The 27,503-nt window shown below is 43.6% G+C and overlaps 1 protein-coding gene across 2 annotated transcripts; it reads right to left on the bottom strand.

The window, feature by feature from the left end:
- Positions 1-943: 943 nt before the first annotated feature.
- Positions 944-21,620, bottom strand: LOC117068948 (1,25-dihydroxyvitamin D(3) 24-hydroxylase, mitochondrial). Of its 2 annotated transcripts, none has more exons than XM_033186787.1 (12): positions 20,953-21,620; positions 20,527-20,717; positions 19,201-19,294; positions 17,228-17,324; positions 13,468-13,559; positions 12,183-12,294; positions 10,122-10,267; positions 6,442-6,608; positions 5,556-5,634; positions 4,869-5,066; positions 4,650-4,770; positions 944-2,236 (listed from the first exon to the last, which is right to left on the bottom strand). In XM_033186787.1, the coding sequence occupies exons 1-11, from the start codon at positions 21,208-21,210 to the stop codon at positions 4,660-4,662; spliced, it is 1,545 nt and encodes a 514-aa protein (XP_033042678.1). In that variant the 5' UTR covers positions 21,211-21,620; the 3' UTR covers positions 944-2,236; positions 4,650-4,659. The 2 variants fall into 2 exon arrangements, with proteins under 2 accessions (XP_033042678.1, XP_033042677.1); XM_033186786.1 differs by having other exon boundaries at positions 944-2,426; positions 20,953-21,613.
- Positions 21,621-27,503: the final 5,883 nt, after the last annotated feature.

The raw sequence follows: 27,503 nt of genomic DNA on the forward strand, positions 1-27,503 counted from the left end.
GTCATCAAGGAAGATTTCCTTCAGAAAGCGAAAGCTGGATGGACCTAGATGGTGCCTAGGAGAACAGGCAGAGAAAGAGCGTGTGGGAAGGGAGGTGGCAGGAGGAACCCTCTTGCCAGCATTTGAGGAACAGCAGGAACTGGCAGAAGCCACTGTGGCCTGGGTCCAGAGGCCTCTGGGGGTGGATGATGTGGGCTGAGGCCTGGGGGATCAGTGGGACCTCAGTTGACGGGGCCTGGAAGTGCAGATTGCAGAATCGGATCTTTAGGTAAGATGAATTGGGGAAGCCCCAGAGGCAGGATGAGACATGATCGGGTTTGGGTTTTGAAAAGACCAGTAAGGCAAATGTGCAAAGAACAGAGTCGAAGGAAGCAAGAGAGGATTGAGATCAACTGGGAGGTCCTGCAGAGGCTACAGATATTAGTGGTCCGGGCAAGAGATTGTCAGTATTATTCCCAGCCACGGAAAATTTACCTGTTGCAGGTCTTTCATTGTGAAATGTAAACTTATTCTTGGGAATTAAAGATTCAAACACTGAATGTGGTAGGCAGGGGCTGAAACGGTTCGTAACCTCTACCTGACTAACAAGTGCCAGCCTCCCTTTCATGTCATGAAAGATGCGAGAGAGAACAGGCTCCCAGGCCATTCTACCCCGCTTCTAATCACACAACCAGCGTGTGGTTGATTGTGTGATTGGAAAGGGGGTAGAAATAGAAGTAACTGGACTTGAGAAATATTTAAGCAGCAAAAAAATGGCAAGTTACTTTGCAATTCCAAGAATACACTTTCAGTAAAACTGCTATTAAAGTCTAGATTTATCTAAGGGTAAATTTTGTGATATAGGGCTTATAGGCCATATGAGAAAATTTTTTACCAGTAAAATAAAGTTTGAATTTATTTTTATTTTGCTGTAACAAAGGCAATAAAGAGGGGAAGTCTCTCAAATATTTAAAAACTTTTATTTTTACTTTCAGAGAATTTGAAGGTATACAGATGAAATCTGACAAGACATGTGAATTTATAATTCTAAAAATAATTTCACAGCAGAGAGAAAACATATACCTAGATAGGTACACATTTATTACAATATAAAGACAAATGTATATTTCTGAAACATTCTAAAAATATAATGTAGGAAGAAATATTTATCAAATATACAGAATTATATACAGTATGCATTTAGGAAAAGCAGTAGTAAAAATATGCACAAATAAACCATCTGTAAACATAATTTTTAAGTCTTACAAGTATTACATGCATTTCTATGCATTTTACATTTATGAAATCATATGTTTCCTAGGAGTTCAAATCACAAAACAAATGTTATATAGCAGATCTCTAACTTTTGCATGCTTTATAATTGTCCTATTTAATAGAAAAATTATGGCATGGGAAATCATTTTATAATATTAAAGCCACACTGAATATTTTACAGCTGTGACTAAACTTTGAAACATTGCCCTCCACCACAGATCCTAAATCAAGTACTGTAAATATTAAAAAAAATGACTGAGGCCAATTACCATTAGAACACACACAAATACACAGACACACACACACATGCATGTCTGTGCTTCATATGCACATACACAATGTAAAAATTGTTGCTTCATCCTTACCCTAATGCCATCAAGGAATCACATTTAAAAAATAAAGAATTTTAAGGTCCTCTAACAAAATGATGGCCCAGTGAATCACTAGTCTTATAAGATGTCTGACTTCATTAAAGTCCTTTTAAAAACAGAGGTGTTCTCTAGTTTCCCAATAATGTTTCTATTTCAATTCAGGAAGAACGCAATTTCATGGGAGGCCTGATCACTTGAACAATCATTTAGCTTGGCTTACATTATTAAGCAGGCATTTCCCTAAGTAGTACGTTAAAGCAGAGCTACGGTAAATGGATCGTCAGTATTACTCCTAGCCCCAGAAAATTTAGCTGTTGTAGGTCTTTCATTGTGAAATGTCAACTTATTCTTGGGAATTAAAGATTCAGACAGTGAATGTGGAAGGCAGGGGCTGAAATGGTATGTAACCTCTACCTGACTGACAAGTGCCAGCCTCCCTTTCATGTCATGGAAGATGCGAGAGAGAACAGGCTCCCAGGCCATTCTAAGCACCTGAAGGTGGCGCTGACGCAGGTGAAGTGTAAACCAGCAGTGAACGCTGTAGAATACCTTGAATCTCAGCACTCGGTCCGCTTCCCTGAGTTGGATATGACGTTAACAAATACCAGGGTCTAGAAAGACAGTATAGCTTCTGGAACAATTTTGCAGAAGAAAAAATATCAACACCTGGGCCTAAATATTCTTTATAAGCTATTGTATGGTGTGGGCTTTTGAAGTTTGCGTTCCGGTAATGCAGAAGCTGTAAGCACCATTTTTGCAGAAAAGTCGAAATGGCTGTTTTGGTCTTGATTTTAAAAAAATCTGAAAAAAAAAGGTACACCCTAATTATATATCAAAGAACTGTATTTAAACAAGACAAATTATTAGCCAAAAAAAAAAAAAAAAAAGAAAAAAAGCTAAAACTTAAATTGCCATGGGCTTTTGCCAAAGGTGCGGCTTACTGTGATAAACATGCATGCTGTCTTTGCTGAAGACTGGGGTCTCACAACTAAGCTAGAATACTTTCCTTACCCTACTTGATTCAATTCTGTTGGTTGGGATGCTCAGAATTGGACAAATTTCATAACAGCATCAGACACTTGGTAGAGGAATAATAATGTATTCATTTGGGCCTTGTTCAGAAATTTTATCTGTAATTGCGTGTTTCTCTAAATAATCTACCAATTAGCAAATGCTCCTGAACTTGCCATTGGCAAACAGCATTTGCTCTCTAGGCAAATCCCAGGAGGTGCTGCTAAAAGAACAAAATGATAGAATCTGGGTTTAAACGCTGACATGTCACTCTATAAAGCCGTATATTACAACTGTCTTAGTTCCACCACCGGGCGCGGTGGCTCACGCCTGTAATCCCAGCACTTTGGGAGGCCAAGGCGGGTGGATCACGAGGTCAGGATTCGAGACCAGTCTGGCCAACATAATGAAACCCCATCTCTACTAAAAATACAAAAAATTAGCTGGGCATGGTGGTGGGTACCTGTAAACCCAGCTACTCGGGAGGCTGAGGCAGAAGAATGGTGTGAACCTCGGAGGCGGAGGTTGCAGTGAGCCGAGGTTGCACCACTGCGCACCAGCCCAGGGGACAGTGTGAGACTCTGTCTCAAAAAAAGATAGAGCTTTCTTAGGCTAACTTTTGATCACTTCAATAGTTTTGAATTCATTTTAATGCCTATTAGGAGAACATAACTAGACTTACTAACTCTTAATTTCATTAAGGAAATTATTACTAAGCACAAGGCCAACGTATACTATTAGGCTTATGTTAATTTAAAGGAAATAACTCAGCAAGTATTGAAATAAATAGCAGTTGGTTGGTATATAGATATGGCAAAAGTTGTGGAGGGAACATGAGAACTCCTCTACTGTCAGAAAAAGTATTGAATGGCATACTGCAGAAAAAATATTCTATTGTGTTCAATACAGGCTGATAAATACATGCATTTATAGTACAAGTCATTTCATAACACAAACCTAGACCCTAGGGCTAAATAAAGTCTACTGCTTGTGTTTTATAAAAATTTATCAGAACACAGCCTTTGTAGGCAGAATAACGGTCCTCCTAAAATGTGACTGCCCTAATCCCTGGAACACATGAATATACTACCTTATGTGAATAAAAGGGCTTTCCAGATGAAATTAAATTTATAGACTTTGAGATGGGAGACATGATCCTGGATAATATCTTGTCAGACAGAAGCAATATAAGAAGAAAGAAGATTCAAAGCATGAGAGGGACTCAACCGACCGTTGCTACTGGCTTTCAGATGGGGAAGGTTTCATGAACCAAGGAATATGAGAAATCTCTCAAAGTTGAGTATAGCCTTCAGCTGACAGCAGCAAAAAAAATAAAGACTTCAGTCCTGTAACCATGAATAATTAAATTCTGCCAACAACCCAAACCAGCAAGAGAATAGATCCTCCTCTAGAGCCTCCAGAAAGAGCCCCGACAACACGATAATTTTAGCCTGGAAGAGCCTCATCAGACTTCTGATCTATAGAACTGTAAGATAATAGATCTGTGTCGTTTAACTCACTAAATTTTAGTAATTTGCGGTGGGAGCAATAGAAAGCTAGAACATCAGCCTACTCATTAGTTTACAAATTGTCTGTGGCTGCTTTCATGCTCCAAGGTAGTATTAAGAGGATGTGACAAAGACTGTTTGGTCCACAGAACCTAAAATATTTGCCAACTGGCCCTTCACAGAAAAAGTTTGCCAAGCCTTACTATTCACATGCAAAAACCATGAACAGCTGCTAGCATTTACTGAACACTGAATTGATGCCAGGCTCAGGAATAAGTATTTGGTATTCACATTAAATTTTTGTGATACACACTCTTTGGGTCATCATTTTACAAATTAAAAAAAAAATAAAAGGAAGGAGAGAGTTTAGGGAACTGCTCAAGGTCACCCAGCAAATTAGAGGTGAGCTGGGATTCAAACCCCAGTCTGGCTGACTTCCCAGCATAGCTCATCCCTCTTCATTCTCACTACCTTGCAGAGGATAATGAATTGCCTAGATGCTCACCTGAGGCATCTTACCGCTGGATAAACACGATGGGGAGCTCCCGGCTGGGCACCAGGGTGCCTGAGTGTAGCATCTCAACAGGCTCATTGTCTGTGGCCTGGATGTCATATTTGCGGACAATCTGCAATGCGCATGCACACAAAAACGGAATTACCCCTCTCTTCTTCTGCCTTGTGAAATAGCACAGAACATAATTGTAGAAACCGGTAAAGGTGTTACCCAACAAAGAGCCAAATGCAGTTGAAGCTCGGCTAATCGGCGACCAATGCACATTCTTTTTCCAATGCCAAATGGAAGATGCGCAAAAGGATTAATTTTTTCCTTCTCCTGAAGCCAACGTTCAGGTCTAAACTGACTTGAATCTTCAAAATTGTCTTCATCGGATCCCAGCACGTGGGTATTTAGCATCAGCACTGTCTAAAAACACACAGAAACACATAGTATTTAAAATAACCAGGAGATACCTTTGAATGACAACATTTACTAAAGTTGTCACCTTACAAATCAAAAGCCAAATCCACAAATGTATAATAATGATGGTTGCCAATATGCACGAGCGCTTAAAATGTGCCAGGTAATAAATAGGTAAAGGGCTTTAAAATTGTACACAATACTCACAACAACACCGTGTGGCAGATTCTGTTATTAAACCCCTTTTACAGATGAAGTTGAGGCTCACAGAGTTTATGTAACTCACTCAAGACAACACAGATAAAGGTGAGACTGAATCCAGGTCTCTGTCTCCATAGCCATTAATTCTAATTCTATACTATGTAGCATTCACTACCATCTCTGTATTTCCAAAATGAATATTTTCCAGTGCAAAGTCTAGGAAGATCTGACGAATATTTGCAAAGTGTATCTTCCCAGGTTTTGTAAGGTGTAGAATATACAAATTCTACTTACTCCTTTGGGTAAAGCATATTCACCCAGAACTGTTGCCTTGTCAAGAGTCCGAGTTGTAAATGGTATACTCGGCGTAAGCCTGAAAACATAAAATCAAAGATGTCAGGGTGAGCACGAGCACAGTCTAAGTTCTCTCTGAAGTGTCAGTGGGAATGCAGATTGGATTAAATAAGTGCAGCCCAAGTGCATACTCAGAAAGGCAGCATAATCACAGATCTTCCTAAAGAAGTTGTCTTTTTCGTCTCAATAATTGTATCTCTTGTTCCTCTCATCTTCTTGAGTTAGTTAAAACCCCAGTGCAAGGGTGTTTAGTAAGCTGTTAACATTGGTTTTCTCTGTACTTCATTCCAGACTTCAATTTGTATTTCTATGTTTCTATGCTAGCCCTTGAAGCGTGATATTTGTTCTATGTTTCTCCTATGTACTATTGACAAAGTTGACAGTATCCTTCTAATCCTAAAATGTTGTGAGTTTTGTTTTCCCAAAAGGATGTAAAAAGAATTTCCAAAAAATGTTTTATACTGGAGGCTCAAAAACAAAGCTTTCTCTACATCCTATTACATAACAATATAGCTCTTTTGTGAGCTTCCATCTCATAGCCTTCAATCATGCCCGTATCTTAATTAGTGCTTACAGCGTTCATTAGAGTAGCAAGATTATCGAATTAAAGGGGAGGGCACTGACTTTCCAAGATTTAATAGAATTTGCCCAAATGATTTAGGAAATGAGTACCAGAAAAGAAATGTGGCTCCAAAGAATTTTTTGCAATGTAATAATTGTTTCTAATTAGCTAGGGGAAGCTGTCCATGAGTAGGGGACCCCTTGCTTTGTAATTAAGAGAACAGTGTTCTAACACATTTGTATTGGCTCAGAGATATGCTCTTACCTCATAGATTCTTTCAGACAGGCTTTTAAATATGGCATATTCCTCAAATCTTCTGCCCGTGGCACCTGATTCTCAGGTAATACACTTTGAATTTCCTTAAAAAGCTTTTGTTGCACTTTTGGATTACGGGATAAATTGTAGAGAATCCACATTAGACTGTTTGCTGTCTGCAAGCCAAATGGACATAAACTTGAGTTTTTGTAACTGCATTAAACCACTATTAGCTGAAAAAAGGTGATGCCTACCACCTTATTCTGCAAATATATTAGTGAAGCTTCTTCATGTTTCCTTATAGCTATGCCTTTAGACAAATCCAATATATAAAAAAGCAGATTTATTTCATAAAACATATCAATTAAGGATATATTTTAAATTAATTACTGAGGAAACCAAAGTATAATCCTTTAATCAGCTGCTTTAGAACATTTAAATACAGTTTTGTTTCGTTTTTTTTTTTTTTTTTTTTGAGATGGAGTCTCACTCTTGCCCAGGCTGGAGCACAGTGGCACCAGGTCGGCTCACTGCAACCTCCGCCTCCCGGGTTCAAGCGATTCTCCTTGCCTCAGCCTCCTGAGTAGCTGGGATTACAGGCATCCACCACCATGCCTGGCTAATTTTTGTATTTTTAGTAGAGACAGGGTTTCACCATGTTGGCCAGGCTGGTCTTGGACTCCTGATCTCAGGTGATCCACCCGCCTTGGCCTCCCAAAGTGTTGGGATTACAGGCGTTAGCCACTGCGCCTGACCTAAAATATGGTTTGACACAGTAATTGTTCGAACGCAAATGAATACATGTAAAACTGGTGAAATGAGAATATTAGTGGGTTAAATCAATGCCAATTTTGGGATTGGGACAACGTTTTCTTGTTAGACAGGATGTTACTATTAAGGGAAACCTGGGTAACGGATGCAAGGGATCCCTCTCTATTTTTTCTTATAACTGAATGTGAATCTACGATGATCTCAAAATAAACATTTAATTAAAAGTTGCTTGATATAAAAAACATTGATATAAAAATGGAGTAAACAGAGAGGGATGGTGATCCTCAGGGTGTTGCTAATGAGAGGCTTTAAGAAAATATTATAGTGGAAATGGACAAGAAACGGCATTTCTGAAATTTAAAAGTTCCTTTGGCCACACCCTAAAAAGTTACCACAAAAATAAACAGGCACTATCTACACTCGGGGTTTCAACCACATGTAAAGAGCCCTCATACGAGGGTGCCAATACCAAAATAAGAAATTCAAGCATTGAGTTGAGTACTCCAGCTACAGTTTCTGACAAAGGCCTACGCCCTTTTAAGTGGCATCTTTTATTTTCTCTGCACAGGCAATGACTAGAGAAAAAATATTGGTGGAAACAGCCAGTGTAGCTTTAAGCTACATAATATTCACCACTAGTAGTCATATGTAGTTATTTTTAGGCCATATTTCGCTAATTTAAGCCAAATAGTCCCTGAAAATGATCATTGTGTCCACCTCCGCAGACATGAAGGCGCTGTTGCTAAGTGCCATGTGCCACTCACACAAATGAGCAAAGTGCATGACCATTCAGAGATGATGGTTATTTATTATTTTTGGAAGAAGTTGCCTCCGAGGCAGGCTTCTTCATGTCAGAGGACTGGCAGCCTCGGCTGCAAATAAACTATAGACGCCATTATTGTAAGAGTCTAATTTACAAAACAGGAAGAGGGTGTAGCCATCAAATTAGATACACTTTCAAATGACTCTGATTTTCCAAATGTGACTTTCAGAATAGCCAGGACCAAAAAAGAAATGGATTTAACCATATCAGTGAGTCCCTCACCGCAAGTACCAAAGAGAGTTTCTGAAAGGCAGATAACTGTAGCTTTTACCAAAGCCATGTAAGACAGTCTGAGCCTCTAGGGAAAACTGCAAGGGCTAAGCTGCAGCAGCTGATTTGAGGGGAAGTGGCCTGGAAAACCTCGGGGGCACAAACTATCCTGGACTGACCTCCGTGGAACAGACCGAGCTCACTGACTGGCCTGCTGCACCCACTCTCTTGGCTAAGTTCATCATTCTCCATCCACCAGCCAGAGCCCACTTTTAAAAACATAAATGATCAGGTGATTCCCTTGTTTAAAATGCTGCAAGAGCTTCCCATCACAGGTGCAATCAAATCTAATGCCTTACCCAGGCTGGGCTCACAAGGCTCTGACTAGCAAGGCTCATCCAATTCTCCAGTCTCAGCTCTGACCACATTTGCTAGTTCTCCAGCTCCATCCCTCTTTCTGCCCCAGGGCCTTTGCATGGGCCGTTTCCTCTATCTGCAGTGCTCTTCCACCAGGTCTTTCCGTGGCTGGCTCTTCTCATCATTCCAGAGTCAGTTCCAGTACTGCTTTCTCAGAGAGGGCTCCCCTTTAATCATCTCCACCTCTCTATATTACACCATCCTGATGGCATCCTCTGCAATCCATACCACAATCTAAAGTGACCACATCTGTTTGTTTACATGGCTACTGTCTGTCTTCCCCACTTGCATACAAGTTCCATGAGAGTGGGAACCCTTGTCTCTGGTTCATGGTGGTCTCTCAAGAACCTGGAACAGTCCCAGGCATACAGTAGGCACTCAATAGTTCCTGAATTCATTTATTCAACAAGTATGTATCAGCCACTACTAGATGCTAAGTACTGTTATATGTCCTGGAATCACAGCAGTGGCCAACCCTAAGCCATTGCTCTCAGGTCACATTCCAGTTGAAAATATGAAAGAATAATGGGTGACACTTTACTTTCACCACTGTAAGGAGCCTCCCAGGGTAAGTAGTTCAATAGGAAAGTGAGCGAGGATGGATTCCCACTTTCAACAGCCTTCTGGAGCATGAGGAGAAATGAGAACCTCGCTATCTCCTGATACAGAAAACCTACCTTTACGTCAAGCAAGAAACAGCACAGAAGGGGAAACACGTGGAAAATAAACAACTGCTTTACATTTTGCTTAGGAACTTTAAGATGCATGAAATAAATGTCGCACTTAGGAGGAGGTTAGTGTGCGTCACTCCCATCACAGCTCAAACCAGTATCCAGGTCAATTCAACCTACCTGAATGCCTATGGCAGGGTTGGTGTGCACTTAGTATCTACTATCCCCTACAGAGTATCGGCCACATCAGAGACAGAATTTTGGTCTTTACAATGAGCTGTTTCGTTTCGGTTAAAATTCACTTGTCCCAGACTCTTTGGGACTTTGTTTACAATTCTAAGCGATAAAAATATTATTGGCTTGAAAGACAGTATGCCATTTGTTTTTTTTTTTTTTTTACAGTAAGTAACAGCCACAGTTAGGCACTTTGGGGTAACATGTGCAACCGAACAAAATACACCCAATTTTGAAAAATCTGGATTGTGTATCTTGCCAGGGCAGGGATCTTTACTGCTCCTGAACTCCCGCAGCAGCGTGCATGGACATCACGGCACTCATCACATCCTACTCTGGGTTTTTGTCACTGGGGCACACGAAGTCTCCTCCTACCCAGTGTTTAAGCACAAAAGGCCACGCACGGATGCACAGTGGCATCTAGTATGACACTTTTCATTTTTGTGAAGTTGGTGCTCAGTGAATCCTGGTGAAATGAATGAGATGAATTACTATTTAAAATCTGTCATCTAAGAATTGTACGGACTGTTCATTTAGCAAACTCAAATCCAGCCCACCCTTACCGTTTCCACTGCAGCCAGCTGGAGCTCTGTGACAGCACCATACAATTCTTTCTTTGAAAGCCGATTCTGGTGATAAATGTCACAAAGGAAATCTGCACTAGGCTGCTGAGAATACTTCTCTAACCGGTTGTCAACACAAGATTTGACTATTAGAGCAGAGAAGAAAGAGAGGAAGTCAGTTGAAAATTAGGATGAGGAAAATCACAAAAGAAAATCTCAGTCCAAAATCCTTCTTGTAATATCTAAATAGTCTTTTCAGGAGCACTGACAATTTGTTACACACACTAATTATTGCCTTCTTGTTAAGTCGGCAAGGATTTTTCAATACCCACAGGAGTGAGGCTTCTTAAACTTCAATGTGGATAGGAATCACCTAGGCATCTTCTCAAAATGCAGAATCTGAATCAGGGCTTGGGTAGGCCTGGAACTCTGCATTTCTAATAAGCTTCTAGGTGATGCTGATGCCACTGGGCTGCAGGTCATGGTTTTGACTAGTAAGAGTTTAGATCTTGGGAGAAATAAGCGTAAAAGAAGGTAGGATTTGGGCTCACTTTCAGAATCCAACTTGGACCCAGATATTACTAAGCACACATACCCCACATACATACGCACAAGTACACTGCCCATCCATGTTGACAATAATGGTAAAAATTTCTAATATTTACAATGTAAAATCTAGGCATGTACCTTCCTCACTATTAAGCAAACAACCACCAGGCTTATTATAATAACGGAAATGGTAATAATAATGGTGATCACATACGGCACAGCAGTTAGAGTTCGAGTCCAGGAAGCCTTCTGTCTGGCTTCAAACCATGGCTTTGCCATCACCTGGCATGCAATCTTGGGAACATTTGCTAACTTCTTTTATTTTTTTGAGATGGAGTCTCACTCTGTCGCTCAGGCTGGAGTGCAGTGGCACGATCTCGGCTCACGGCAAGCTCCACCTCCCAGGTTCATGCCATTCTACTGCCTCAGCTTCCAGAGCAGCTGGGACTACAGGTGCCCGCCACTACTCCCATGTATTTTTTTTTTTTTTTTTGTATTTTTAGTAGAGACGGGGTTTCACTGTGATAGCCAAGATGGTCTCAATCTCCTGACTTTGTGATCCGCCCGCCTCGGCCTCCCAAAGTGCTGGGATTACAGGCATGAGCCACGGTGCCCAGCCACGTTTGCTAACTTTTATGTGTCTCAGGTACCCCTCTCAGGGCTAACAAAAGGACCTACCTTATAGGTGTGTTGGAGGGTTAAATAAATGTATAAGTGAACAATGCCTAGCATCAAATATTCCCCTTTGTCATGTAGCAGAAACAGCTCTAGTCCACTGAGATACTGTGATATGCCAGGTTTTTATGTTAACTATAATCTGTATTAGACCCAGAAACAGTTACATTGAGGTAGGTACTCTTCTTATTATGATTATGATTATGACTATGATTATTAGTCCATTTTAGAGACAAGGCAACTGAAGATGAAAAGGTGATTGCACATTTGGCCAAGCCACCACAACCAGTGACAGAGCTCAACTTGAACTCAGGGTTCCCTGACTGCATAAATTTTACTTTTTTTTTTTTTTTTGTCTGTCTCCCAAGCTGGAGTGCAGTGGCGCAGTCGTGGCTCCCTGCAACCTCCGCCTCCCGGGTTCAAGCAATTTTCCTGCCTCAGCCTCCTGAGTAGCTGGGATGACAGGTGCCCGCCACCACGCCCAGCTAATTTTTGTATTGGTAGTAGAGACTGGGTTTCACCATGTTGGCCGGGCTGCTCTCAAACTCCTGTCCTCAAGTGATCTGCTCGCCTGGGCCACCCAAAGTGCTGGGATTATGGGGGGTAGCCACTGTGCCCCGCCAGATTTTACTTTTAACCACTCTTAATTCCCAAAGAAGACTACAGAAAGCTTGTTACTTAGAATTTGTGTATGCCGGAGCAATCCCAAAACACCTGTGTTTGCAAAACCTAAACGTGGTGATGAGGCCCAGGAGATCACTCCAGACCTTCTCTCTGAAGATCCAGACACAGGGATGCCGGGCTGGTTCTGGCTGGATGTGAAGGGCGGCCCTTTACCTGATTTGAAAATGGTGTCCCAGGCCAGAGTGTGGTCCTGCCAGACCTTGGTGTTGAGGCTCTTGTGCAGCTCGACTGGAGTGACCATCATTCTCCCAAACGTGCTCATCATCTGAGAGAAATGCAAACACCTTTTTATTCTGAATTCTCCTTCTCTCAAAGACAACGTTCGCTCTGGAAGAGGAACATTCTAAACCACAGCACCCTGCACTTTTTAAAAGGCTGGAATTAGAAGGACGCCCCCGGCTCCCTCTGCACTGGTCCTGGGAGCAATGCCCATAGCCCACCTCCACCTCCTTTCAATATTGAAGGTAATGTGGGGGATGATTTTCCACTGAATGTGTTTGATAAAAAAATTGTAATCTTATGACTTAATTGTAAAAAAAAAAAAGAGGAAAAACTATAACTTTCATATTCACTTCAATTTCTAATAATTTCCAAGCTTCAGTGATTTCCAAACCAATTTCACAGCATTTATCCTATCTACACACCACCCAAACTATTCAAAACGGTACAATCTGAAAAATTTTGGGTTCCTTTTAAAAAGTATTTTAAATCAACTGATCTTTAATTAAAATAGCTATTTTAACCTTGCCTAATCAAAGAAATAATGGATTTAATGTGCTTCTTTATGTTACGTGCATATATGCAGGGGTCCCCAAACCCCAGGCCGTGAACCAATACTGGTCAGTGGCCTGTTAGGAACTGGGCCGCACAGCAGGAGGTGATCAGCGAGCCAGCAACATTACCACCTGGGCTCTGCCTCCTGTCAGACCAATGGCTGCATTAGATTCTTACGGGAGTGCGAAGCCTATTGTGCATTGCTTATGCGAGGGATCTGGGTTCCACACTCCTTAGGAGAATCTAGTGCCTGATGATCTGTCACTGTCTCCCATCACTCCCAGATGGGACCTTCTCGTTGCAGGAAAACAAGCTCAAGGCTCCCACTGATTCCATATTATGGTGAGTATGTAATAATAATAGAAATAAAGTGCACAGTAAAATGTAGTGCACTTAAATTATTCTCCCTCCCCCACCCCACAGCCCTGCCCTGTCCACGGAAAAACCGTCTTCCACAAAACTGGTCCCTGGTGCCAAAAAGGTTGGAGACAGCTGCATATATGCACATTAATACACTAAAATATATAAGGCACATTAAAATGAACACTTAACTATGGAAATAAAATATGTGTGTATGCCAGTTTTTGGGAAACACTGAAGTTCTGTAAAAATCGATCTGTAAAACATCAATCAAGAAAACTGCTCTCTTAAAGAGACGGCTTACTCTTTTGATGGCCATGATGAAGTTCACAGCTTCATCCCCTGCATTCTTCTGGAGAAGCCCAAATCTCTTCTCATACAACACGAGGCAGATACCTGTCATTTAAAATAATCATCACTTTACATAATCACAGCAATGCTGGAGTCTATGTTTAGCTGGCTGTTAAAGACTCAATTCCATGCCTCTTAAAAATGTGGGATTTTCTGAGAAAAGGCAACAGTGCAAGAATATCGAGGAAAAGCAGAGTCTGAGAGAACAGGGACACAACCACTCTCTTTTTCTAGAAATCATCTCCAGGCCCAGTGACTCATCACCTTAGAATGTGCTGATCAGAGATCCACTGTCCTGAGTCATGTAAGTCCCACAGGAGATCCAGGGGCCCCAGCAAAGGTGCCGCAGGGTCAGGTCTACGCTATGCCTCTAACTCAGTTGTGTTTTTAGAGTCGCTTATTGGATTCTACTGCCTGACATAATGAATTGGAAGCCATTCACCAGAGGAAGAGAAGGGAAGGGAATAATTATGTTCTAAACACCCATTATATGCCAGGTACTGGGCTAGCACTTCATATAGGGTTTTATTTTTTCTTCCATTTCATCATCTTATTTAGAAGGAATCTTTTTCAAAATAAAATTCTCAACTCTTCATTTCAAAACATTTTACCTACAGAAAAGTTGAAGGAATGGTAAAATGAATACCTGTATCCTCTGAACTCATCAACATCTTGCTGCCATTTCTTTCTCTTTGTGTGAATGTATGCATACAAGTGTATATGTGGCTGTGTGTGCTGAACCATTTGAAAATAATTTTGAGCTCTCAGGACACTTCACCATTAAATACTTTAGCAGTAATGTCCTAAGAATAAAGTATTCTCCTACATAACCACAATGTCATTAACATCCCTGAGAACATTAGCGACCATTCCATAAAAAAATGACTGTGTCCCATTTTAAAATGTTTTTTTAAAAAAAGGACACAAGGCCAAGCATGGTGGTTCACATCTGTAATCCTAACACTTTAGGAGGCTGGGCAGGCAGATTGCTTGAGCCCAGGAGTTTGAGAATAGCCTGGGCAACATGGCAAAATCCTGTCTCTACAAAAAAATAAAAATAAAAAAATTAGCCAGGCATGGCTACATGTGCCTGTAGTTCCAGTTTCTCTGGAGGCTGAGGTGGGAGGATCTCTTGGGCCCGGGAGGCCGAGGTTGCAGTGAGCCAAGATCGTACCACTGGCCACTGCACCCTAGCCTCAGTTACACAGTCTGGAAAAAAAAAATACAGGATTACTGCAACCACCTTTTTAGTGGTGGATAATTGGCTCTTGACTTATACAGTAGGAAACTAGGATGAAAAAGGTAAACAACTGGCCTAAAATCATAAATCTGAGGAGTGAGAGTCAATTAGCTTAGTCAGCACCCACATACAGCTTTTCCAACTACATCTGTGTTTTCCAAACTCATTTCCTCCCAACCTTTCGAGGTTTCGCCACATTTGTGTTCCACAGTGGTTGGCAGGTACACCACTGGGAATATGTGAGATAGCTCTAGGTGGTACATGAACTTTAAAAATAATTAGTTACTCTGAGGGTCACGATGGCTCATGTCTGTAATCCCTGTACTCTCAGAGGTGGAGGCGGGAGCATCATCTGAGGTCAGGAGTTTGAGACCAACCAGTGGCAAAACCCCATCTCTACTAAAAAACACAAAAGTTAGCCAGGCATGGTGTCTCATGCCTGTAATCCCAGCACTTTGGAAGGCCGAGGTAGGCGGATCACAGGTCAGGTGTTCGAGACCAGCTGGGCAACATGGTGAAACCCCATCTCTACTAAAAAATACAAAAATCAGCCAAGCATGGTGGCATGCACCTGTAGTCCCAGCTACTCAGGAGTCTGAGGCAGGAGAATTGCTTGAACCCAGGAGGTGGAGGTTGCAGTGAGCCAAGATCACGCCACTGCACTCCAGCCTGGGGGCAGAGAGTCTGTCTCAAATAAGTAATAAAAACGTTACTTATTTTTATATTTATCTATTTATGGCCATATTTCTGACCTTGAATTTATGAAAGTGTTATAGGTTTTCCTTCTCTCTCTCGCAACAGCAGCCACGGTGATCTTCCCAGCAAATCTGCCCATATCACACTGCTGCTGAATACAATCAATCCCACAGCTCCCAGTTACTTACAGGCTCAAATTCAAACTCCTGCCCATACAGCTCTCCATGAGCTGGTTGCCGGCCCTCTCCCAGCCTCTGTTACAGGATACACTTGTCATTCTGCACTTCCTCTGCAAGGACACCCTCCTTCCTCCCTTTTCAGCTGGTGAACTCCTACTCAACCATCAGGTCTTAGCTGAGGGGCACCATCTCCGTGAAGCGACCCCTGGCCATGTCCGGCTTGGGTGGCCCTCTCAGATTCTCCCACAGCCCTGAAGGTCCTCAGCCAGGTGCTCTCCCACCTGATCACAGCTGCCTGCTCTCCTGCCTGCACCCCCATGGGCAGTGAGCTCTGCCCTTTATTTATAGAGTAATCCTTGAAGAAAGTGGTCATGTCCTCCCTCCCTTACTTGCCCCATCTGAGTCAGACGAGGAGTAACGTCTTGCCAGGACCTATGAGCTGTGCCCTATTGGACACTTGTCTTCTTTTTGACCTCATCTTTCACAGGTTCCCCTTCCTCCTGGCTTGTTCATCGTGAGCCACTCACACCAGCACATTGCAGTTCCTCAAACACGGTGCTCATGCTTCCCCCTCCTGGCATTTGCACTTCCTGTCTCTGCTGCCTGGAACAGTCCTCCATGGGATTTGCTCCTTCCCTTCCTTTAGGACTTACCTCAAATGTCTCCTTACTAAAAAGGACTTGCCCCTCTTTCATTCTTTCATGTTATCTCTTTCTGTCTTTCTTTTTTCTTTCTTTTCTTTTCTTTCTTTTTCTTTCTCTGTTTCCTTCCTTCCTTCCTTCCTTCCTTCCTCCTTCCTTCCTTCCTCCTCCCTCCCTCCTCCCTCCCTCCCTCTCTCCTCCCTTCCTCCCTCCTTTCTCTCTCTCTCTCTCTCTCTCTCTCTCTCTCTCTCTCTCTCTCTCTCTCTCTCTCTCTCTCTCTCTGGAGATGGGGTCTCACACCATCACCCAGACCGTAATGCAGTGGTGCAATCATGGCTCACTTCAGCTTCAACCTCCCGGGGTCAAGCAATCCTCCCACCTCAGCCTCCTCAGTAGCTGGGACTGCAGGCACGTGCCACCAACCCCGACTAATTTTTGTATTTTTTGTAGAGACAAGCTTTTGCTGTGTTGCCCAAGCTAGTCTCAGAATCCTGGGCTGGCCTCAAGCGATCTGCCCACCTCAGCCTCCCAGAGTCCTGGGATTACAGGCATGAGCCACCTGCCTGCCTTTCATGCTCTTTCTTAACTGCCTTTCTGTTTTCTTGAACTCCCTGGAAGAGTGTATTTGAAAATATGTTTACTTGTTGACTATCACCTTGTCTAGCATATAAGCTCCCCAAGGGCAGGAAGGTTATGTGTTTCGTTCATTGTCATATTCCTAGTACCTAGCACAGTGCCAGACACACAGCAAGTGTTCAACAAATGTTTGTTGTATGACTCCATAAACAATCCATAGTTCAAGGCATAACTTAAGCACCTAAAAGAAGCATTAAAAGGACTGCTCTGGCCTTTCCCTAGGCAGCAATAATTCATGTTTACAAGAGTTGTCAAAAGAGCCCTGTTTTATCCGCAAAATCACCTGCAAAATTAATGAGCAAGACTATGACGACAACTTACTTTCAAACGACCATTTGTTCAGTTCACTGTACAAGTCTTCAATGTGGCCTCTCTCATCACAGAGCTCATCTATTCTGCCCATAAAATCAGCCAAGACCTTCAAAGAAAACAACCACAAAAGACACATTTTAAAGCCGTTGAAGGAAAACAAAAGTTTAAAGCTCACTGAGCTAACTTCAGGTCTTGCTACATCAAATATTCACTGGCCATAATGTTATTCATCCTGAAGTCACACTAATTATATAGTCTCCCTGGGAACCTACCTTATCCTTTAACGACCTCGTCCTGGGTTATTTCTTGAAGCCACCCTGAAGTTTAAGTTTCAGCTTTTGATCTAAAAATAATTCTGGCAATTTATGAAAAGGAAAACATGTTTTTTGTTTTTCTAATCAGAATGGGGGAGTAAACCACAAAGGAATCAGCCAAGCGTCCCTGTTGGCCCAGCATCTCAAGGACTGTGATGCGGCAGCTATCCTGAGGTGTGCCTTTCCACATCTGGGCAAGGAAACGTCTCTTTATTGGTTGGTGGTTGTGTTAAGAATGTTGAACTTGGAACCAGAAGATCCACCAATTCTGGATGCAGCTCCTTCCCTAAGTAGTCTATGACCTTGGGACAGTCACATAAGGCCTTTGGATGCCAGTTTCATAAACCAGAGTTTTCAATAAGGAATGCCTCACATTTAATGAGGTCCACATGGTACCAAACACTGTACAAAGTGTATTGGCTGATCCTCCCACAACCCCATGAGGTAGTAGGTACTGTTATTACTCATTTCCCATGTAACAGATGAGAAAGCTGAGGCTTAAAGAGGCCAAGTCACTCACTTATGCACACAGAGCTGATAAGTTGCCATCCTGGAGCCTGCCATGAGCTGGTGTGACCATAGAGTCCACATGTGTGGACTTAGGTTGCATGTTTAATTTGCCCAAGTAGTGCATTTAAAAGTTCTTTGAATTTGTTACCATTAAAAAAATCAAGAGGTTTCGTATGAACATGTGGATCTACCACTACTAGTTTAACAATGTAAATAATAATTACGAGACTTGGAGACACGAGGTCTGCGTTCCGACATGGCAATCATTTGCTGGAACTGGGGCTGCTGTCCCTCCTAGGAGGGGCGCGTACTATCACGTCTCCTGACATTTTTACTGGGTCTGCCTTATTATTTTATATTAGTCCCGTGGCCCCTGGAAGGTTCTGAGTTTGCAATCCTTCACCTATGTGATCCCATCTGGGGACACATCCAGTTCAAAATAAACATCCAAAGTGAACAGAAGTAAAAAGAGATTACTATATGCTTAAAATCCCCTTTGACTCTGTGCTGGCAAAGGGACGATGTCCAGATACTTTAGTATGACACAAAAATATTGTTAAGACCTGTCCAGTATCATTTCAGAGAAAGCCTCACATCAGCTACACTAAATGACTGATTCTCTGAACACACCATGTCATTTCATGCCTCCCTGTTTTCAGAAGGCTATTGTCTCTGCCTTAATGCCTTTCCTCACCTTCTCTGCCTTCAGACTCCTGCAAAACCTAGCTCAAATACCACTACTTCAGAACTTTACAAGGGTATCTCATTTAACTCTCACAGCAAACCCGTGCAGCAGGAACTGTTACTCCCATTTTGTAGATGGGGAAACTGAGGCTTAGGGAAGGTAAGTGGTATAGCCAGATCTCATAGTCAGGGAGTGGAAGGCTGGGGCTCAAATCCAAGGCTGTAGAATACCAAAGTCCATGCTCCCCATTGCTCCCTCATTGTGATATGACTTTAAAAGAGGGTGAAGGAGGGAGAAATAAGGGTTTGGTGGGGAGGAGGTTGTAGGAAGGAATGGAGAGAAAGAGAAGACCTCCCTTTGAATCACCCGAATTGCATGCTTTTTTCCTTTGTATTTTGTAGCTGTGACTTGAAGCTCCACCAATATCCCTATGTCCCCAGGAGCCCCAGGAAAGCTGGCCCCAGCCTACAAACCTCATTGATTTTGTTGTCCAGCTTCATCACTTCCACTGGTTTCATTAGTTTCTTTTGAAAGGCACTCCGGACCCGCTGCCAGTCTTCCCCTTCCCTGTGAGAGAAGCAGGAATACATTTAGAGCACACTGAAAAGAAAAGAAGGGAGATGCAGACATACCCCCAGCTGCAACTTCAGGAACCATAAAATAAAATAAACACTGAGAATCATGCCGAGAAATATCCAGAGAATATTAGCATTAGAATATTTGGGATAAAATAGTGATCGTATTTTGACAGTAGTTTGACAATAGGATGCAAAAGCACCTAGTCAAAGATTGCACCAGAAAGTTGAAGTCCAGACAATTTGGGTTCAGAGGTTTTGAGGTGTCCTTGCAGGGAGTGGGGCTGGAAGGCCTGGGGCCAATTCCTAGCCGTAAAAGGGGGCATGTGAACACCGCATCACCGGCAACTCGGATCTGTTTGAGGAAAGAATCTTGTCTTCTTTCGACTCATTGGTGTGGGCTTCATATTTACAAAATATCTCACATTTAGAATTTCACTATCGCCTCCAAATGATAACATACAGCCAGAGATTCACTGGAGTAATCAAAAGCCTTTTGTGAACGTGCACTTGTATGCACCTGCCCCATAGCAGACCACACAGCCTGTGATGCACCGTGCATTAACAGGGTTTTCAATTCCAGTCATTATATCCTGGAAAATGTAACTATTAGGCATTACAATGTGGGGGTAAATAAAGGTGCTAACTTGTTAAATGCTAACAACTAAAAAGCAGAAGAATCACATCCCATTGTAGCATTTATCGACCTAAAACACAACTTTGATATCCCTCCTTATTCCACCTTTACAAGTAGCAATAAGGCATGCCCCCCAATCCTCTGCAGAAAAGGCCATTATCAAAAGCAAAAGAGGTTAACTCCTGGCTCTTGAGCTTACAAGGTATTTCAGGGAATTTTAAAGGACAATTTTGTTTGTATAAGATGTTTGCTTGGTACGCTGACCTCAGAACCTCATCCTGCCCAAGAGTCTGAACACCACAGTTTGTACAACCCTGTTTTGGCCTTTCTTTGATGGGAGGGTGTGGCCCTGCTCTGTTGCCAGAGAGAACGCAGGTGCCCGGTGCACAGCACAGCTTTTCCGTGGACCGACTCTAATCTATACAAGAGCTCAGGGTTGCAATGGCACCGGAGACGGGCTTTGGTATCCGCCCTACCTAAGAAGCATCCAACCCCAGGGAACTCTAACTCCGCCTCTTCACAATTTCCAGGCGCCGTCAGGCTCATCAGGCCTGGCCGCATGCCCAGGTCCCTCGAATTGGACTCACAGGATTAGCAGCCCGTAACCTTCTTTGCGGTAATCGCGATAGGCCTTCCACGGTTTGATCTCCAGCCGCTGCGGGTACGCGCTCTCGGTGCGGTACAGCGCTTCCAGCAGGCATGGCGAGCCCAGGTGCACCGACTCAAAGGAACCCAACTTCATGCGGAAAATCTTGCCGTACTTCTTGTGGTATTCCACCTGCAGCCGGCCCGGCACAGCGCGGTGTAAGGGCGCATCCTCCGCCGTGGCCGAAGCGCTGTCCCTCCTCCCGCCTCTTTCCTCCTCGGGAAACCGGGTCCCTCACTGCCCAGACGCCGAAGCGCACCGTGGGCCGCGCACGTCGGGGAGGGTTTGGAGCGCCACTGGGAGGGCGGAGCAGGGGGGAGAAAGGGACGCGAGAAGGTATTTACCAGGGGCGCGAAAAGGTATTTACCAGGGTGTCGGGCTGTTTCTTGAGCCCCCCTTTCCAGAGAATCTGCAGCAGGCTACCCAGCAGTGGCCAGCTGGTGGGGCCCGGCAGGGCGGCCGCGTTCTGAGTCTCGCCACCAGCTGTCAGCGGGCAGACTGGTACCTCTCGCGGCTGAGGGGACTTGTACGCCGTAGATGTCACCGGTCTCGGGGGCTGCCTCGGACTGCGCAGCTGCTGCAGGAAGGCGGCAAGCGAACGGCTCTTGCTGATGGGGGAGCTCATGGCAGCGGGGGACACCGGAGCGCGGGAAGGCACGGGGATGGGGTGGGGCGAGGTTGGTAGGAGGCGCTGGTGGGATTCGGAGCTTAAAGATTCTGGGAAAGGGAGGCAAAGAGGGCCAGCTGGTGTGATGGAGCGAGGTGAGTTGGGACAGGCACCAGAAAGGACCTCGGCGAGGATGCTCAACGCTGCACCACGCGACAGCCTCGGAGCACTGGTGCCTCCTTGCGCTGGCCACAGGCGCTGGAAGGGGGCAGCCGGGGTCTGGGGACCTCTTGAAAAGGGAACGCCTGGAGTCCTCCTGTTGGTCTGCAAGGCTGACCTCTAGGGTCTGGCTGGAGCCACGGGGAGGAGGTGTCAAGGAGAGTAGATGAGATGCTGCTGGTGCCGCGTTTCCTCCTGTCCCTCTCCATGTTCTTATGCCCGGGCACCATGCATTTATGGAGACCGGGCATGCCCTGGGTGGCCAATGAGCACTCAGAGGAGGGCGGAGTGGCCCCCGGCTGGCCAGGCTCCGAGGGACGCAGGACCCAGACGATGAGGGTGGAAGGAGGATGGAGTCAGCGAGGTGAGCGAGGGCGTCCGGGCCTCAGGTGACCCGGGCTCTGTTCGCGGGGCGCGGGAGGTGGGGTGGGGGCGGCAGACTCCACCCCGGAGATAACCCCCGGGAAGGCACGCGAAGCCTGGAGTTCACCGGGTGTGCGCCGAACGCGCCTCCCTGCCCTCCCCCGGCTGGCAGGAGCCGGCAGCGGCGGCAGTGGTTGCCGCCCCGCGCTTGCACAATCGCGATGCCGGGCGGGTGAGGTCCCCGAGTGCGGGCCCAGAAAAGCTGCTGGCGTCTGCCAGGAGCCCGGAGAGCCCGCGCGCCTCCCGGGGAGCTAGATCCCCTCAGCCTGGACTGAAGTGGTTTTTTTTTCTTCTTTTTTTTGGAGGAAGTTTGGCTTTCTGCGCCTCCCAGGGTGGCGAGGATTTGAGTCTTACTGAAATGCACCAAAAGAAACTTGAGCAAGAAGGGGAGTTTGTAGAATTTCCTACCTGCCGCTTCATGTTTGGTTGTTTTGCAGATTAAATGAATTCATGCACGTAAAGCGGCAACAACGAAGCCCTGTCCATAGTCAACAGTCAATAAAAATTAGTTGCTGTTGTTACTTCTTTAGGAAGTTAGGAAATGAGCCTTGAGAGCTTGGCTTGCACCAATGTTGCTTGAATTCAGGCTGGGCCACCTCCCGTATGTCCACCGCCCGTCTCTGTTCTTGTACACCGACTACCTTGTGCAAAGGAGGGGCACACAGAGCTCGAAGCCACCGTCCCCAATACTGCCCCCCTCCCCCAAGGTGCGTCCTAGGCGGCTCCAGTGACAAACATAGACAATTTCTAGAGTCATCGCGGCCAGCAAGAGTAGAACTCGCTTTGCTAATTCAGGAAGAGAAGCTGGAGACTTTTGTTGATTGGTTTAAAGTGGCTCGAATCCTTTCAACCTGATCCAATACAAAACTACTACCAGTCAGGGAGGAGCGGAGGGACATTCTGTTTCTTGCCCTGCTTTTCAGTCACGTGTCTCGGTCATTTTTGCCCCCAGTGTTGGCAAATCCTTCCCTGGTAAATTCTTTTGTAAGCCTCTAGTTTGTTTCTTAAAAATCTTTTGCAGATGGGCGTGGTGGCTCACACCTGTAATGCCAGCACTTTGGGAGGCCAAGGCGGGCGGATCACGAGGTCAGGAGATCGAGACCATCCTGGCTAACACGGTGAAACCTCGTGTTAAATTTTTGTAAAAATACAAAAAATAAGCCGGGCGAGGTGGCGGGCGCCTGTGGTCCCAGCTACTCGGGAGGCTGAGGCTGGAGAATGGCGTGAACCCGGGAGGCGGAGCTTGCAGTGAGCCGAGATCGCACCACTGCATTCCAGCCTGGGAGACAGAGGGAGACTTTGTCTCAAAAAAAAAAAAAAAAAAAAAAAAAAAATCTTTTGCAGTCCAACTTGAGCTTGAACACCATGATTTCTGATTTGTCTGGAGGGATTAATGACTGTTTATGTTAATAAAAATAATAGCTATTGATATAAACTTTATGAATCTTATACATATTTACATATACATTATATGGTATATATGATACAGCATACACTATAGATTGTTATATGCAATATACACTAAATATATGTAATATAGTATAGATTGCATGTAGTATGTAGAGTCCATGCATTATATAATATTCTCATGAAAGCTTTCTAGGGCTTATGATAAGTCAGGCACTGAGCTAGACATTTTACATCAATTTTTCCGTTTAGTTCTCATCTCAGCCCAATGTCAATAACATGAAATAAAATAAAAAACAAAAAAATCAAAGACAAGCAGACAAAAATACCCTTGACTCTTACAGAGCTAAATAATTTGCCCAATGTCACAAACCTTACTATTGGCTCGGGTGGGATTCCGACGCAATATTTTCTGATTCTAGGCTGGGCCCTAAATAATACACCCATATACATCATGCTGTGTTATGCCACTTTTTCTTAAACCAGAGTGTCTCAGAATATTGGAAGTGTTTCTTAAATGAGAATTATCACCAAGAGGAAAGTGGGTGGGATCAGAATGCCTACCATATCAGTATGTGTGGGCAGTGTGAGGCAAACGTTTTATGTACTGATGGTGGTGAAAAAGAATAGCTCTGGCCAAGTGTGGTGGCTCATGCCTGTAATCCCAGTGCTTTGGGAGGCCAAGGCAAGCGGATCACCTGAGGTCAGGAGTTCGAGACCAGCCTGGCCAACATGGTGAAAGCCCATCTGTACCAAAAATACAAAAATTAGCCAGGTGTGGTGGTGCATGCCTGTAATCCCAGCTACTCAGGAGGCTGAGGCAGGAGAATCGCTTGAACCTGGGAGGCAGAGGTTACAGTGAGCCAAGATCACGCCACTGCACTCCAGCCTGGGCAACAGAGAGAGACTCTGTCAAAAAAAAATAAAGTAGCTCTAAACAGAAGGTCTATGTTATTCACCACTGAGCACCTTGATTCTGGTGAGGTGCTTGAATGCAGTGAATGGTCATATTGTTATTTCAACTACTGAGTAATTTTCTCAATTATTCTTTCTTTTCCTTCTCTTTTGGCAGGTATGCACAAGGAGAAGAGGAAATGATTTCAGATTTGCTAGGTTTTTCTAAGAGTTTCATGCTATATTGTTTTATATACTCTAAATAGATGTTTAAACATATGGGCATGATGGCCAAAAAGAAAATTCCTATTTCAGGGATATTGGTTTCTCATGTTCAGTGGAGAAAATCCCCAGTAATTTTTAGACTGGATTGCAGAGGAAGACAAGACTAGTTCTTTGAAACTTCATTGACCCCAATCCATACCTGTCCTTGAGAAGTACGGTTAAATTCAAAATGACTTTTTCTGATCCTGCTTCCAGGAATTCACTATTCCTCATTTGTCTGCATCCTTCACTCACTACTTAGCCTCTATGAGTCATCCGGCAGGGATCTTGTCAGGAATTACTAATGAGGGATCTTGAAATGCCTCATAAATGCCTGCCATCATTACTGAGACAGGCTCAGGCCCTCTGTTTTGTTCTGGGAAATCTTACCAAGTCCTGGAATGGATAATTATACTTCAGCCCTCATACCAAAGGACCACCCATGACAACATGTGTGTGTGTGTTCACACACCTGTGTCCACATGTATAATGAGGGTGGGGTGAAGGAGCCTGGAGGAGTTCAAGGGCTGGTTTCTTTGTACTGGAAAATAAAAAACACTTTCAAATATATGCAATAGTAATATAGTTTTGTGCTTAAAACTGCTTAGGCCTGGCATGATGGCTCACACCTGTAACTCCAGCACTTTGGAAGGAGGAGGCAGGCAGATCACTTGAGGTCGGGAGTTCAAGACCAGGCTGGCCAACATGGTGAAACCCTGTCTCTACTAAAAAACACAAAAATTAGCCAGATGTTGTGGCAGATGCCTGTAATCCCAGTGACACAGGAGGCTGAGGCAGGAGAATTGCTTGAACCTGGGAGGTGAAGGTTGCAGTGAGCTGAGATCATGCCACTGTACTCCATCCTGGGTGACAGAGCAAGACTCCATCTCAAAAAAACAAACAGAAAAAACTTTGCCTAAACTGGGGTGTGAGTACTAGATCCGCTTTCTGATTGTGGAAACCTGGAGGACTTACTTGCTGCATTTGTTGAACGGACAGTGTTGGAATCAGCCTCATGACAAAGTTCAAGCCTCATGGAAACAGGAGTAGTAACAATAGCCAATTTCATGGAGTTGCTGTGAGAATACTGCAAATAAAATTCCTAGCACAGTAAAGTGTCCAGCAAATATGACCTTGTAGCATTACTGTAGTGCATGCCTTGGTTTTTTCAAAATCCACAGAAGGGAGGCAATTTAGATATCTCTGACTCAAGAAACTGTGTGCTTGAATAAAGCCAAATGAAGATTAGCAATGAAATGCTGCTAAATTCAAATCCCAGCTCAGCCACTGAGCAGCCAGAAAAACCAGGGACAATTTACTTGTCTCTCTCTCTCAGCCTTAGTTTCCTCTTCTCAAAAGTGGTGATCAGGACAGGTGCAGTGGCTCACACCTGTAATCCTAGCACTTTGGGAGGCCAAGGCAGGCGGATCACCTGAGGTCAGAGTTCGAGACCAACCTGACCAACATGGTGAAACCCTGTCTCTACTAAAAATACAAAAATTAGCTGGGCATGGTGGCGGGTGCCTGTAATTCCAGCTGCTTGGTAGGCTGAAGCAGGAGAATCACTTGAAGCTGGGAGGCAGAGGTTGCAGTGAGCCGAGATAGTGCCACTGCACTATAGTCTGGGCAACAGAGTGAGACCCCATCTCAAAAAAAAAAAAAAAAGAAAATGATGATCATGGTAGTTCCCATAGGGTTTTTTTCTGAGGATGACAAAGCACTGAAAGTCCCTAGCACACATGCTCACTATTAATGTCATTAAGAACTACAGGAACTGGGCTCTCAAATAATTAAGGTCATAATCTTTATTACATGTGTCTTAGAGTTCTTTGCCCAATTAGACAAACCTTCTTGAAATTATAGGCATTTTTTTTTGGTCTTTGTTTCGTTTCTCGTAAAGCAGATGACACAGTGCAGTTTATGTCGGCCAGCACTCAATAAGCAAATAATGGGAAATTGATTATTGATTATTTCCTCATTCCCAAGTGAAAAGGAGAAAAGTTAGGATCAATGTATTCTTTGTTTTCTGAGGAAATTGTTGGGAATCCTGGAGGACTTTCTGTGTGGGTCATGTAGAAAATAGTTCGATATGACAAAAACAATAGTTTCGGTCTCAAAAGCTTGGGCTGAAATTGTGGCTCCACCACTCATTAGCTGTGTGATCTTGGGCAAGTTATTTAACTTCTCTGAGTCTAGTTTCCTTAATGGTAAAATTGGGGGTTGCTATACCTGTGTCTCAGGAAGGTCAAGATAAAGACTTAAAATATTAGGCAAAACACAACCATTATCTTCACTAAAATCTGTTTGGCCTCTGTGCTTACTTGATAATTTCTGAGTAGAATTCAGTCATGTTGGTAAATTAAAGTTATATTACAGGTATGGAAAAATGGATCTTAAATGCTTTAAAATGCAGTTACATGGGGGGAAATTTTCAACAGATTTATCATTAAAAGAGCTGCTTTATTGCAAAGGAGATGAGAAATACAGTATGCACACTCAAGTTCATGAATCGTTTCACCATTGCTACAAATTATAACTTATTAAGGAGCTACTATGTGTGTGGCAGACATTTTCCTGTCTCCACCCACACAATCACGCTGTAAGGTAAGACTTGTTATTTTCCATTTTATAATGACAAAACCTCACTTTCTTACAGAGTTTAAGCCAGACCTGTGTTGAATCTACCCTGTTACATGTTACCATTGTTACCAGGTTAAGCTTCCTTGTCCTCACCTATAAAATAGAAATCATAACAGTGTCTCTTACATATTGTTATAATATTATAGTTATAATAATATTATATAGTTATTGCCCTGTAACTTAAAGTCTAGCTTGCTTCAAGATGCCAGCTTTCTGAGGACAGGAAGGCTGTCTTATCCTCCGCTGTATTTCTAGCACCTATAGCTATGCCCAGATCAGTTTAGGTACTCAATAAATGTTTGTCAAATAATACTATTGCAAAAATAACAGTGATTAAGTACCTTACTTGTTATAACTGTACTTGTTCAATTGTGTCTATCTTTCTATTAAACTCAGCTCCTGGTAAAAAGTTGTGTCTAATTGCAAACCTGATACATAAAGAAACATTTTCGTTTGTTTTTCCT

This window comes from Trachypithecus francoisi, unplaced genomic scaffold, assembly GCF_009764315.1.
Source record: "Trachypithecus francoisi isolate TF-2019V2 unplaced genomic scaffold, Tfra_2.0 Lachesis_group21, whole genome shotgun sequence".
NCBI classification, from domain to species: domain Eukaryota; kingdom Metazoa; phylum Chordata; class Mammalia; order Primates; family Cercopithecidae; genus Trachypithecus; species Trachypithecus francoisi.